General features: G+C 49.8%; 1 protein-coding gene across 1 annotated transcript in view; it reads left to right on the forward strand.

The window, feature by feature from the left end:
* The window catches only part of RINL (Ras and Rab interactor like), a 29,743-nt gene extending 14,638 nt beyond the window's left edge, over window positions 1-15,105 (forward strand). The window contains exons 6-11 of the mRNA XM_033158790.1: window positions 347-715; window positions 3,096-3,761; window positions 8,619-8,933; window positions 10,197-10,325; window positions 11,529-11,695; window positions 14,204-15,105. Of these exons, the coding sequence (XP_033014681.1) occupies window positions 347-715; window positions 3,096-3,761; window positions 8,619-8,933; window positions 10,197-10,325; window positions 11,529-11,695; window positions 14,204-14,566 (2,009 nt within the window). The 3' untranslated portion in view covers window positions 14,567-15,105. The remainder of the gene's footprint in view (window positions 1-346; window positions 716-3,095; window positions 3,762-8,618; window positions 8,934-10,196; window positions 10,326-11,528; window positions 11,696-14,203) is intronic.
* The last annotated feature ends 370 nt before the right edge of the window (window positions 15,106-15,475 follow it).

Raw genomic sequence — 15,475 nt, forward strand, 5'->3', positions numbered from 1 at the left:
TATCATATCCCAGTACATTCTCAGGAAGTTCCTACAGTCTTTATTGGGGGGGGGGATTACAAAATGGTCTCCTCTCCAAGGCTGGCTTTTGTGTGTGTCCCCAGTAGCCCCCACTCTCCTTGTTCTGGGATGAGGGCCTTATGCCTTGCTAACAAGCTGTATGAGAGTCAGAAATCCAGGTGGCCCAGCTCTTTCCAGGTTGCAGTTCCATGTTGGGAATATGCACTTGTTTTAATAGCTCCCTGTCAGGCAGCTGTTAATTAAAGGCATAGGAAAGCCACCTTGGCGGGGGGGGGGGAGAGAGGAAGAAAGTAACCTTCACATTCTCTCTTTGCTTCATTGTCAGAGTTCTGGACAATGCCCCTTAAACCTGACGATGGGCTGGTGTTGGCTGAAGTGGAAGAAGGACCCGTGGGTCTGGACGGAGCCCCTTCTAAATCAAGACAGGCGGTCTGTTCTGTCCGGATAACGTCCGAGGATGAAGCTCTGTGCATCATCAACCCGCTGTTTGTCTCGGTGCACAGCGACGCCGGCTGGCTTGACCTTGCGTCCAGCTTGCGCCGGTCAAGTAGCACGAGGGGCACTCTGCGGTTCCCAAATGGGCTGGGGACTCTCCAGAAGTCCGGCTCAGCAAAAGCAGCATCCAGGAAACAAGGAGCCCAAGGGAGTCTGGATCATCCGGAAGAGAAGGAGGAGGAGGAGGAGATGGAGAAAGGTAAGGAGCTGCTGCTATCGAGGGCATCCGCCATATTCATAGCATGAAGACTCTGCTTCCAATTCTCTTGCTCTCCCGCTGCACTTTGTGTGTAGGGAAGATGTGTAGCTCGGTGCCAGAGCATCTTCCTTGCATGCAGAATGTCCCATCTCCGGTCCCCATCTGCGGGCAGAGCTGGCAATGCTCTCTGCCTGAACCCCAGGCGGCCGCTGCTCCCAGTCAGTGTGGACAGTTTGCTGAAGCTAGATGGATCAATGGTCTGAATCAGCATCTTACCATATTCAAAATTATTGAGGGCAAGGGGCCTTGGCTCAGAAGAAGAGCATCTGCTTGGCATGCAGAAGGCCCCAGCTTCAATGCCCAGCATCTCCCGGTAGGGCTGGGGAAAGATTCTGCCCTCTCAGCCAGTAAGTTAGTGTGGTGTGTGTGTTTCAAAGAGATGGAGAGCAAGGCAGCATCAGTGGGAGAGCCAGTGTGGTGTAGTGGTTAAGAGCGGTAGACTCGTAATCTGGTGAACCGGGTTCGCGTCTCCGCTCCTCCACATGCAGCTGCTGGGTGACCTTGGGCTAGTCACACTTCTCTGAAGTCTCTCAGCCCCACTCACCTCACAGAGTGTTTGTTGTGGGGGAAGAAGGGAAAGGAGACTGTAAGCCGCTTTGAGACTCCTTCGGGATATCAAATCCAAACTCCTCCTCCTCGTCCTCCTCCTCATCATCATAATCTTCTTCATCTTGCCTGTCTGTTTCACATGTAATTCCACCTGCAGCTAATTCTGGAGGGTTACTTTTTAATTGCTGGTTAATAATAATAATAATAAATTATTATTTATACCCCACCCATCTGGCTGGGTTTCCCCAGCCACTTTGGGCGGCTCCCAACAGAATATTAAAATCATGATAAAACATCAGTCATTAAACACTTCCCTAAACAGGGCTGCCTTCAGATGTCTTCTAAAAGTCAGGTAGTTGTTTATTTCCTTGACATCTGATGGGTGTTCCACAGGGCGGGCACCACCACCGAGAAGGCCCTCTGCCTGGTTCCCTGTCACCTCACTTCTCGCAGGGAGGGAAGGCCCTCAGAGCTGGACCTCGGTGTCCGGGCTGAACGATGGGGGTGGAGACGCTCCTTCAGGTTGAGTGAATACAGCTGGATTGTGAACCTGGCCTTGCTGATAAGAGCAGATTGTGTCCCGTCCCTCCTGGAAAGCATGTGGACAGAAGAACCATGCAGATAAAAGCTGGGAAGCACCATCCTGGCCTGTACTTTCAGCCAGTAAGGGGTGGGTGGGAGAGAGAGAGAGAGAGAGAGAGAGAGAGAGAGAGAGAGAGAGAGAGCCTTCAGTGTGATAGCTCAGTGAGTACAGGATGAGACTCTTAATCTCAGGGTCATGGGCATGGCAGGGGTTTGAACTACACCCTTCTGGTCCCTTCCAACTCTACAATTCTATGATACTATGATAGTCTAAACAAAATAAAAAATTCTTTCCAGTAGCACCTTAGAGACCAACTGAGTTTGTTCTTGGTTTGTTCTTGGTATGAGCTTTCGTGTGCATGCACACTTCTTCAGATACACTGAAACAGAAGTCACCAGATCCTTAAATATAGTGAGGGAGTGGGGAGGGGTGTTACTCAGAAGGGTGGTGGGAATGGGTGATCAGCTGATAGGTGTGATTAGTCTTGCAGGGAAAGGCAAGGGGTGAGATGGCTAAAGATAGCTTTGTTATGTATAATGAGATAAGAATCCAATGTCTTTGTTCAGACCAGGTTTCTCCATGGTTTTAAGTTTGGTGATTAGTTGCAATTCAGCCACTTCTCTTTCCAGTCTATTTCTGAAATTCCTTTGTATTTTTTTATTTATAAGAATTTTATTGGCTTTTTTTCAAAACAAAGAACGACAAGACACATACAACACACAAACATAACAATCAAAACATAATAAAAAACAGATATAACCCCACTAAAACACTAAAACACTAAAATTCCTTTGTAATAAGACTTCCATCACAGTAAGCCCACAGTTTGCATGCATTTAACTTGCCTGCATTCACAAGTGGGGAAGGTCCAAAGCCGAGCCCTTGGCTGATAAGAACAGACTCTGTTATGTCCTGCAGGGCCACCCTGGAAGGGGAGTCACGGGGGCTAAGGTACCCCCATTGTCTGTTTGTACCTAGAACTGTAGGAGACTGGGGCCCAGGTGCCATCGGAATGCTGATGACACTCGGCTCTCCGATTCTTCATAACCTGGTGCGTCTCAGGGACTGAAGTCCTGATGCAGCGTAGATTTGCAATGATGGTGCCAGGTGAGCCGGCTTGGGAAGAGCACCCTGCAAGCAAGAGCAGTTTTAACCCAGCATGCCTTTCTCTTTGCCGCCAACCCTCAGGTGACCCTCTCCTCCGCTCCACCACCGCGCGACGGAGGCCTCTTCATCGCAGTCTGGCCTGCAGCAGTTCGGAAGCCGCCTCCGAAGAGCCGCCTCCGTCCCCCGACCTCCACCTGAAGGAGGTCAAGTCCCCGCACCGCGTCTCCTGGATCGAGGGGATCCCGACCACCCCTCCTCCTGCCTGGCCGCTGAAAAAGTCCAGCTCCGAATCCTCTCTGCTGAGCGAGAGCATCTTGCTGCCTCCCATCCCCGAACTCGACTCGCTATCCGTCAGCAGCGTGGAGGACGAGGCGGAGGGCGTCCTCGCTGCGGCGGCGGCAGCTCACCAGAAGAAGCAGCAGCGCCGTTCCTCCTCCTCCGTCCTGACCTACAAGGTCCTCCAGCGCCTCTCCGCCGTGGGCAGCACGCTCAGCGGCTTCCTCTCGGCCGAACGCCGGGTGTCCAAGAGGGTGCAGGAGCTGGCCCAGGAGCCGGCGTCCTACGTGGGGGGGCTGGTGCAAAGCTTCGTGGGCCACATCCTGCGCGGAGCCGGGAAACGGCATGCGACCAGCACCGACCTGCTCCAGGAGATCCGGCAGATGATCAGTAACCTCAAGGGCTACCTGTGCGAGAGCTCGGAGCTGCGCGTGGTCTGCGAGCAAAGCGAGGCCGAGGAGATGGACCTGGGTATTTATAGTTACTAAGTTCGTATTCCTGCTCTTCCTCCTGGAGGGGGGGGGGGAGCCCAGGGAAGCAAAAGGAGCAGAGTGGAGCATGCTGGGAGCTGGGGGGGGCAAGTTGGGTTGCTATATGTTCTCTCTCTCTCCCCCCCCACATCCTTTTAATTTTTTTTAAAAGAATCTTTATTGAAAATTATATCAAAACATCAAAAACAAGCAAATAAAACATAACCAAATACAACAAAAACAAGCGAATAAACATAATACAACAAAACAAATCAAAAACCACTCATTACTTCTAACAAACACTCTATCAAACGAAAAAACTAAACTAATAAATCAAACAAAACAAAACAAACCACATACATACATTCAACACCCATTCCTATCCACATTTTATAATAATAATAATAATAATAATAATAATAATAATAATAATAATAATAATACTTTATTATTTATGCCCCGCCCATCTGGTCGAGTCCCCCCAGCCACTCTGGGCGGCCTCCAACAGATATTAAAATACATTAAAATATCACAGGTTAAAAACTTCCCTAAACAGGGCTGCCTTCAGGTATTTTCTGAATGTCAGGTAGTTGTTTATCTCTCTGACCTCTGATGGGAGGGTGTTCCACAGGGCGGGTGCCACTACCGAGAAGGCCCTCTGCCTGGTTCCCTGTAGCTTTGCTTCTCGCAGTGAGGGAACTGACAGAAGGCCCTCGGCGCTGGATCTCAGTGTCATTTTAGACTTTTTAGACTTCCTCTTGTCGTCCTCTCGGGTTAATTCATTAAACCATTTCATTTCTGCTTTCCTTTACCCCTAAACCAATATATATATAGTAAAATTAATACATCACATATCATTCTTTCTTGTATATCAGTACGGATTACTAGATATGGATCCAGGTCTTTAAAGTAGGGCACTGTTTTTTCATATATTCACCAAATTTTTCCCAGCTTTGCTACTTCCTCTAATTAATTCTGTTAATTTGGCCAAATCTAAATAACTAAATAATTTATCTTGGAATCTACGCAGCAATTAATATTCTTGCCACTGTGAATGCGTATACAAAGAGTTTCTCATCCTCCTTCTTAATTCCTTCATCCAGTATCCCTAATAGAAAGGCTTCTGGGTTTTTCTTAATATTATATTTCAATGTTTTTTTTTAATTTCTTCAAAAACCTGATTCCAGAAAATTTTGATTTTCCTACAGCGCCACCACATATGTATGAATGTCCCTGTCTCCTTTCCGCACCTCCAACATAGATTATCTTTAGTTTTATACATTTTATGTAATTTAACTGGAGTGATCAGACACATCCTTTTTTATGGGTATGTAAAATGAGAGTCATCGTAGCGATCCATAGTTAAAAGTAGAAGTCGGCAAATGTGCCCTCTTTTGTTCTCTTCGAAATATGGCAACCCTACTTGAGAGTCGTCTGTTTTGAATAGTTTTGCTGGCAGCAGTGTAGTCGTGGCAAATTCAGAAGGACAGGGTCCCTTCATGGCCATGCCCCCTTCAAAGATAATACAACCTTCTAGAATTATACCATCTTTACTTTTTTATATAAAAAAAATTCAGAAAACTACGTGTGCAGCTTGAAGTTTCAGCCTGCAAATTATTGCACAGACTATCGCTATGGGTGGGCGCTGCTCTACATTGCTCCCTCCTCCCCTCTCCCAATTAACATCCATCTCCAGGGCTCAGACTCAGTGGGGTCTGCCCTCTCCCAATTAACCTCCGTCTCCAGGGCCCACATCTGTGACATCACCAGGGCTCCCCTCTAGGTCTCTGATTTGGGTCCTGAAATCTCAGGGTCTGGGGTGCTGCTGACTTGGCAACCCCACAGTCTCCTCCTCCTCCTCCTCCTCCTCCTCCTCCTCCTCCTCCTCCTCCTCCTCCTCTTGTGCTACTCTGAGTTTGCAGATGCATAGCCAAGGTTGCAGTCTTGGTGGGGGCAAAGCTCTGTCTACCCCCAAAACAGAAACCGTCACACTGTCAGGTTATCTGCTTCCCGGCAAAGCTGCTTATAAATATATTTCATCGTATCTCTGAGAAGCCGAAAATAACACCCCTGCCGTTTCCACTCTGGACCGCGGCCAGCTTGCGACATTGCTATCTGCTCACATGTGGGCCAGAGCAGAGCGCTTAGGAAGCTGTGGTTGAGGCTGTGATGCAGGCCACACCATATGCAGCAGAGGCAGCTGGGAGGGGAAGCCCAGCAGATGCTAAGAGGAGCCACAAGGTAGCTTCCTGGACACAAAGAAATCCAAAGAGGCTCTGGGTTCCCTGTGCTTGTTTGTTTGTTGGGCCTTGGCCCGCTTACTGATGTTTCCACCCAGAATACAGAACCAGGTTTCTTAGAATCGTAGAGTTGGAAGGGACCCCAGGGGGTCATTTAGTCCAGGGGTCAGCAAACTTTTTCAGCGGGGGGCCGGTCCACTGTCCCTCAGACCTTGTGGGGGGCCGAACTATATTTTTTGGGGGGAGGGAATGAACGAATTCCTATGCCCCACAAATAACCCAGGGGTGCATTTTAAATAAAAGCACACATTCTACTCATGTAAAAACATGCTGATTCCCGGACCGTCCGTGGGCCGGATTGAGAAGGCGATTGGGCCAGATCCGGCCCCCCGGGCCTTAGTTTGCCTACCCATGATTCTAGTCCAACCCCCTGCAATGCAGGAATCTCAACTCCTGAGAACTTTTCAATTCTCACTTTAAGAGGTGGAAGGAAGCACAAACAGTATAGTTGACGTTACAGGTAGGTAGCTGTGTTGGTCTGCCATAGTCAAAACAAAATAAAATAAAAAATTCTTTCCAGTAGCACCTTAGAGACCAACTAAGTTTGTTCTTGGTATGAGTTTTCGTGTGCATGCACACTTCTTCAGATACACCGAAACAGAAGTCACCAGATCCTTAAATATAGTGAGGGAGTGGGGAGGGGTATTACTCAGAAGTGGGGTGGGAATGGGTGATCAGCTGATAGGTGTGGAAAACCTGTTGACGACTCTTAACGACTGCAATTGGTCTTACAGGGAAAGGCAAGGGGTGAGATGGCTAAAGATAGCTTTGTCATGTATAATGAGAGAAGAATCCAATGTCTTTGTTCAGACCAGGTTTCTCCATGGTTTTAAGTTTGGTGATTAGTTGCAATTCAGCCACTTCTCTTTCCAGTCTATTTCTGAAATTCCTTTTTATTAAGACAGCTACTTTGAGATCTTTTATAGAATATCCTGGGAGACTGAAGTGTTCTCCTACTGGTTTCTCTGATTCCTGATATCAGATTCATGTCCATTTATCCTTTGGCGTATATGTTTGTCCAATATAGAGAGCTGAAGGGCACTGTTGGCATTTGATTGCATACACAATGTTGGAAGATGAGCAATTGAATAGTCCTGAGATGGTATGTTTGATGTTGTTGGGGCCAGTAATGGTGTTGTCCGGGTTTATGTGGCAGCAAAGTTGGCATCTGGGTTTATTGCAGGCTCTGGTACCAGTGTCCATGTTGAGTCCTGTCGTTGTATTATTGTGGGTGAGGAGTTGTTTTAGATTGGGTGGCTGTCTGTAGGCCATGAAGGGTCTTCCTCCCGGAGCTTGAGAGTATAGTTGACGCTTAGCTTAAGCAGGGGTTATGTTCCGAAACCATAATTGTGTGTAGTCAAAACACACTCTCCCTACACCTCTGAATGCCATATTGTAGAAGACACCAAGCTTTTAGCATATTGAGCCTTCAACAACAACAAAACCCTTAGTCAGCGGCGGAGCAAGGCAATTGGGTGCCTGGGGGCGGTGTGCATGCCTAGCGCCCAGGGGCGGTGCCAGCCGGGACAGTGCGCTCCACGGGGCCTCCGAGGAGTCTGCCTGCCTCCTCCCACTCAGCTGCCCCACGGCTGAGGGGGAGGCAGCGGGCAGACCGTTTGGGCTGCACAGAGCTTGCGCATGCCCAAGCTACCACATCACTCCCAGGAGAGACGTGTGGCTCGGGCACGCTGCAGGCCCCAAGGTGAGTGCCACCCGGCATTTTGTCACACACACGCCCTCAGGTGATACCCGGGGCGGTCCGCCCCTACCACACACCCCTTCCTCCCCACCCTGCCCTTAGCCAGCTGAAAATGCAACCTTTCGGTTTTGAATTCAGAGTGCAAGCAGCCTTGCAAAATAAAAATAAAAAATGTGGTTATATTTTAAAGCGGAACGCCATCAGACAAAAAGGAAAACGTGTCTGGTCTCTGGATTCTCATCCTCTGACTTCCTCTAGGATTGCCCCCCATTATTATTATTATTATTATTATTATTATTATTATTATTATTATCATCATCATCATCATCATCATAGAGCATCTTGCAGACTTTGAGCCAGTGTGGTGTAGTGGTTAAGAGTGGTAGACTTGTAATCTGGTGAACCGGGTTCGCGTCTCCACTCCTCCACATGCAGCTGCTGGGTGACCTTGGGCTAGTCACACTTCTCTGAAGTCTCTCAGCCCCACTCACCTCACAGAGTGTTTGTTGTGGGGGAGGAAAGGGAAGGAGAATGTTAGCCGCTTTGAGACTCCTTCGGGTAGTGATAAAGCAGGATATCAAATCCAAACTCTTCATCATCATCATCATCATCATCATCATCATCATCACCATTAAACTTGCCACAACCTTGAAAGCCTCGTCATCGCCTCATCCCTGTGCTAGGGCGAGGAGCATCCAGGTGGCATCATTGCTTCTCCTCTGGGGGGGTGGGGAATCCCAGAGTTGTACTCACCCTCCGATACACCACTTGCCTGACCCGCATGATCCACAGTAACGTGTTGTGGCTTCATTTTCTCCTTCTCTCCCCCTTCCCCTTTCTTGTATCGCTTTTCCGCTAGGTTCCGTGGTCGAAGCTGCTCTGTACAAATGCATGCTGAAGCCTCTCCGGGACTCCGTCTACGCCCAGTTGCACGAATTCCACGCCCACGACGGCACCCTGGACAAGCTGCGTGAGCACCAGGCCACCATGCGGGGGCAGAGCCTGGCCGAGCTGGGCGTGACGGCCGGCGTCCCGGATGGGGCCGCCTTGGAGCGCATCCAGGCCAAGCTGAGCCTTATGCACCTGGCTTACTCCCCCAAGAAGAAGGAGACACACATGCTCAAAGTCTGCAAGATGCTCTATGAAGCCATGAACCAGGCTGCGGGAGGAACAGGTAGGGACACCATGGCAGCATGTCTCTGAGAAGGGTCAGAGCTCAGTGGTTTAGAGCAGCTGGTTTGCCTCCAGCAAGGTCCCAGTTTCAATCCCCAGCTGGTGAAGGCTTCCCTGTCTGAAATCCCGGAGAGTGGCTGCCAGCCAGTGTAGGCAGCACTGAGCTGCATGGACCAAGTGGCCTGACTTGGGAAGAAAGTGCGTTTCTTCTTGCTTGTCCCGAATCTCCCCAACATTCAGCTTCACCGAACGCCCCTGAGTCCTGTGGCGGAATAATGCCTGGTTCATCATGGGTTAACCTATCACTCCCATGTTAGGTAGGTGTTCCCTGGGAGGCGGAGCTAGTTGGCATTCTAAATGGAGGGGGAACAACCTTGAAAGGCAGTTGGGGGTTTGGCAGTTGGGGGGTGGAGGATTAGAGAGAGAAAATGGGAGGTTAGGCTTTGGGGAATGGGAGGAAAGGTCGTTACCATCGCTAAAGGGATGCAGGAAATATTATAACTAAGCTGAATTACATGAGAAGAAGATTTGTATAAGTGATAACCCGAGACATCCATGTTTTCAAGTTACCTAATAAAGTTAAATGTGCTTAAACGTTCGCTGACTCTGGCAGTGGATCAGTACCTCAAGAGGTGTGACTAAGAGGAGAGAACAAAGCTTTCCTGTGGAAGAGGAAACTGTTTGCTTATTCTCCTGTCATACAGAGGGCTGGACAGTGAAGCCAAGTGTGCCACGTAGTTGCCTAAAGTGAAGGCAAACTGCAGTAGGTGGGAACCCTGATCCCATAGGTGGCAAGAGGTTTTCAAACGTAAAGCCCTGAGGTACCCCAGAGACAACTCCCATATAAACACTGAAGGATTCATCCTAGTTGTCAGTGAAACATAGGGACAACAGAGTCACGGTTGGGGAAGTATCGACAGGGGAGGGAATAGGATCCCTCACAAGTCCCAGTACAGTCGCACCTTGGAAGTCGAACGGAATCCATTCAGGAAATCCGTTCAACTTCAGAAACCAAGGCCCGGCTTCCGATTGGCTGCAGGAAGCCACAGAAGCCCCATCGGACTTTCGGGTCCCAAAGAACGTTCGCAAACCGGATCACTCACTTCCGGGTTTGCTGTGTTCGGGAGCCAAAACGGTCGAGTCGACCAAGGTACGGCTGTATTATGAGCGAAAGAGACAATAATTTCTCTGCATCCGCTTTCCTTGCAAACTGAACAGTAAGGCTGGCTCTGACGACGTTCTTCTGTTTTCCCATTTTCGGAAGTGCCTTTTGGCGCCGACGACTTCCTGCCGGTTCTGATCTACACGCTGGTGAACTGTGACGTGGTTTCGGTGCAGCTGGATGTCGAATACATGATGGAACTGGTGGACCCTAGCCAGCTGCAGGGAGAAGGTAACCCTGGCAAGTTGTGCCAGACCTAGATGTGTCCCTCGGGTATCCTGAAATGATCTGGATTTTTGCTAGGTACTTGGGTGTCCTCCTACAGTTTATGGTTAATGTCTCTAGGAGACCCCAGAAGTCTCTGCCTCATGTTGTCAGGAGCGGGTGCCAGGAACAAGCCGGCAATAAACCATACGGCGTAAGTTGACTCTTTATTAAAGGAGACCAGGCCTAGTGAGCGCAGCTCCTCATCCCAGTAGATCTTGCCCCAAGTGCAGAAGTGGGAACTGAAGGTCCCTGCCTTCTCACAGTTCCCTAAGTCTCCTTCCCAAGCAATCTGGGGCTCCGTTGTCTTCTCTCTCTCTGCTCTCCCCTTTTCATACCTCTTCTGGTTCTTGGAGACCAGGGGGGAAGGGAGCTTGTCAAAGCAGGAGGGGGAGACACCCTGGCTTCTTCCCCAGCCTGCCTCACCTCTGTCTCTTGCTCCCCCTTCCTCTTCTGCGTCTGATTCTGGACTGCTCTCTGCCACAGACTCTCCCAGCTCATTAAGCCCTGTTCCGTCTTCAGTTTCTAACCTCCTTCCCCCCCCTTCTCCCTCTGACTACTCATTGTCGTCCCACCACCAATCCCCCAGGCTCTGAGCCTTCTTCTCTTGGGGGGTCCCCCGTCTGGTTCCTCCCACCAGTCCTCTGCATCCAGCTGGTGCATGACACACATATAGGGAATAGAGCACAGGTGTGAGGGAGCTGCTGCACTTGAGCTCCCATCAGCTCCAGCCAGCATGGCCCAATGGTCAGGGATGATGTGAGTTGTAGTCCAGCAACATATATATATATTTATTCATTTATTGAATTTATACCTATACATATGGTGAGCCACGGGTTCCGCGTCCCTGGAACAGAGGGACGCAAAACCACACTCCACTTCTACTGCATTTGAGTTAATTGAACTGTGCTGATGTGCACTGAAGCACACCAAGCGATGATACCTTTGCCAGCGGGCACAGGATTAGCGTTTCTGTTTTCTGGTTCAGGAAGTGACCCACCTGGTCGACAGGGCTGAGAACCGTGGCCCAGGTGTCGCTTCTGTGTTTAAGCCAGGCCTGAGTTCAGTCCTCTGAAAGGTTCGGATCCAACAGTGCACAAAAGCCTTCCTGAGCCCGTGGATCTCTATTCTGACGCGGGTTTTCTCTTCTCCCTCCCTCTCGCGTCGCAGGAGGTTATTACCTCACCACCTGGTTTGGCGCCCTCTTCCACATCGAGAACTTCCAGCCAGCTGCCGCGGTGACGCGGCAAATCAGCATCGAGGCCCAGCGCTCCATCCACCAGTGGCATCGGCGCCGAACCATCCACCATCACCACGGCAACCGGCCCCATTCCCAGGTGAGGCTGGAGTCTGCAAAAGGAGTCCTATGCTGAATCGGAGGGCTAAGAAGTGGGAGAGAGCAAGGGATTCTGGGAGCCAAATTCCAAGATGGGGTGCGGAACTCAATCGGGCCAGTGGGCTGGAGTAGTACCTCCCCCACACCTGTTCCTCACCTGTCAATCAAACTGACATCACAATGATGTCAGGTGACTTTTTTTGGGGGGGGGGGAGATAAAGAGTTTGAAATCAATCCATGAAGGCAAAGGAACAACTTGAAAGGTGCCCAGGTGACTTTCCTGGTGTGGATGGAAACGGGGAGATCCTGACATCTCTTGGGGTTTCAAGCTCACTCTTTGGTATCAAAGCATCTTGACTGGCTGCCCATCCACTACTGAGCCGGGTTCAAGGTCCTTGCGTTAATTAACTGAGGTTCAGGTTGCCCCCAGGGACTGTCTGAACCTTTATATCCCAGCCCAGTCCCTGAGATCATCAGCAGGAGTGTCGTCGGTTGTTCCGCAAGTTCATAGTACAGTGGTACCTCGGCTTACGAACACAGCCAGTGTGGTGTAGTGGTTAAGAGCGGTAGACTTGTAATCTGGTGAACCGGGTTCGCGTCCCCGCTCTTCCACATGCAGCTGCTGGGTGACCTTGGGCTAGTCACACTTCTCTGAAGTCTCTCAGCCCCACTCACCTCACAGAGTGTTTGTTGTTGGGGAGGAAGGGGAAGGAGAATGTTTGCCGCTTTGAGACTCCTTCGGGTAGTGAAAAGCGGGATATCAAATCCAAACTCTTCTTCTTCTTCTTAATCTGTTCCGGAAGTCTGTTCTTAAACCAAAGCGTTCTTAAACCAAGGTATGCTTTCCCATAGCGGTGGGGGACTCAGTTTACAAATGGAACACACTCAACAGGAAGCGAAACCTGTTCTGTTTCCAAGGGAAAGTTCACAAACCAAAACACCTACTTCTGAATTTGCACCATTCTTAATCCAAGTTGTTCATAAACTAAGCTGTTCTTAAACCAAGGTGCCACTGTATCATAAAATCGTAGCGCTGGAAGGGACATGATCATGGAGCATCCAGAAAGTGCAAGAACTACACAAGAGCTGCATAAGAACAGGAATCCTCCCCAAAATATTATTATAAATGAGCCTCTGACATGCGTACCTTAAGTACGTCTACAAACTCATCGAGAGGTTTGAGCTTGCTTTCACTGGGTAATCTCGTTGTATTAGGAGGTTTGTCTCCTATGAGACAAACCCAACTCTCATCAACGCAAAGACGCCTTTCTCTTTTCCGGTCTGTCATATCAGCCACAGTTGAATTTCACAACAGTGTGCCGTGGAGAACTGTGGAAGACTTAGCCAATTGCTCTTGCTCTCATTTTGAAAAGATCTCTTTCCATATTCTGCGAATAGAAATATTTTGATACCATACCACGCTACACTGAAATGTAGAAAGGTTTCTTTGGTTGTCCTTGAATCTCCCCGCCACGCTTTCCATCTAACATATAACACCGGTCCTGAAAGACCTACACTGGCTCCCAGTACGTTTCCGAGCACAATTCAAAGCATTGGCGCTGACCTTGAAAGCCCTAGACTGCCTCGGCCCGGTATACCTGAAGGAGCCTCTCCACCCCCATTGTTCATGAGGTCCAGCTCCGAGAGCCTTCTGGCGGTTCCCTCGCTCTGAGAAGTGAGGTTACAGGGAACCATGCAGAGGGCCTTCTCGGTGGTGGCACCCGCCCTGTGGAACGCCCTCCCATCAGATGTCAAGGAAATAAACAACTATCTGACTTTTAGAAGACATCTGAAGGCAACCCTGTTGAGGGAAGTTTTCAGTGTTTGATGTTTTATCGTGTTTTTAGTCAGATGGGCGGGGTATCAATAATACATTATTATTATTATTGTTGTTGTTATTATTATTATTATTATTATTATTATTATTATTATTATTATTATTGTAAGATCGTCAGTGGTTGCTCATGAGTAATCGGCCAGAAGCCAAACTTCTAACAACTAAGTTCTTTATTGTGCAAATATTTACAGTGGAGCTAAAGTAAAAACGTCCATCTCATCCCTCTGCAGAGTCCGGGAATGAACCCTTCCGGTTCTTGGTCCAGCACAGGAGGCGCGGGATTCTGAACCCCCGCCTCCCCCTTCCATGTCCTTCCTCCCTTCGAGATAGGAGCGCGGGAAAAGGTCCCTGTTCCCCACTTCCTGCTTGGTGTTGAGGCTCTGTGATCCTGACACAGCCCCTGCCCCGACTCCCTGCTTCCAGAGGAGGAGGATGACAAACTGCGGAGAGGGGGAGGTGGTTCCCTGTACCGCAACGGATCTGGGAATACTACCTGTCGGGGTGAGGGGGGGTTTCCTGACTACTACTACTACTATTATTATTATTATTATTATTATTATTATCTGCTCCTGCCACTCCAATATGTTGGAGAACCATTGCTTTTATGGCAGGCCTACTACCTCATGGGCCTTGGCCACACGGTAACTGCTTGCTTCCCACCCACCCCTTCAGAACATCCTCTATGTCTCCTACTGCGAACCCTTCAACAACCAGAAGACCATCTCCGTGCCCCCTGACATGACAACAGCGTCGGTGTGCGCCGTGTGCGCCGAGAAGTATGGCGTCTCCGATCCCGGGACCCACGGCCTTTTCTTGGTGTCGCACGGCTCCTCTCAGCTCTTGGCCGGGGACAGCTGCCCGCAGAGACTCCGCTCGGAGATCCTCCAGGCTCAAGGGAGCCCTGCGAGTTTCGTCTACAAGCCCAAAGACAGGGGGCTCCCCGCTACTGCTGCTCCCCCTTCCCTTTCGGACCCTGACCGCTCGACCGAGGCCCGGGAGCCCCTCGAAAGCAAGGAAACAAAGCAACCAGATTGAGCGCAGGCCTCGGAACCTTCCGGAAACTTCCCCAGAGGGTTGCCCGAGCTTTTGGGTTTCTGACTGGGCGGAAATGTCGGGGAAAGCTAAGAGACTGGGCTATAAAACGTCCGCCAGGAAAAGTCTCAAGCAGAAGACCTCGGGAACTGAAGTTCTCCTGTTGCCCTGCCAGAGTTCCCTCTTCCATTAGACCAGGGCTGACCAGACTTTTGTGATGTGCTTCTCCCTGCTCCCCACATCCTGAGCCCCACCAACGTGGAGATAAGGCTGCTTCCTATCTCAGGGCCCCTCCAAACTGGTAAACTTAAGTGGGACACTTAAGTGGCATTACAGCTGAAGTGGTACAAAACTGCTTTAAATGCCTAGAGCATATGTGGCCTTACTTCTAAGGCAGGCTTAGCCATCTTGGTGCCCTCTAGATATTGTTGGACTACAACTCCCATCATCCCTGACCATTGGCCTGGCTGGCTGGGGCTACAGGTGGCAGGACCTGTTCAGTTCCCGTCCTCTCACTTTCTCGTTTCCCCCAATACAGTCGTACCTTGGAAGTTGAACGGAATCCGTTCCGGAAGTCCGTTCGACTTCCAAAACATTCGGAAACCAAATCGCAGCTTCCGGTTGGCTGCAGGAAACTCCGGAAGCCCTGTCGGACATTCGGCTTCCAAAAATAGTTCGCAAACCGGAACAGTCACTTCCGGGGTTGTGATGTTCAGGAGATGATTTGTTCGGGAGCCAAGCCACTGTATTAAATCCAGCTCTCCAGATTTCAGAGCGATTCACAGTTTCACAAAAACCGCGAAATTTCGTCAGCATCTTATTGCCAATTGTTTCTCTTAATAAACACATCTTTACATTTTGGGGAGTGTGCACACTGCTGCAGCCCGTTTCCTCCCCCCACCCAACATTGTG

This window comes from Lacerta agilis, chromosome 8 (assembly GCF_009819535.1).
Source record: "Lacerta agilis isolate rLacAgi1 chromosome 8, rLacAgi1.pri, whole genome shotgun sequence".
NCBI lineage: Eukaryota > Metazoa > Chordata > Lepidosauria > Squamata > Lacertidae > Lacerta > Lacerta agilis.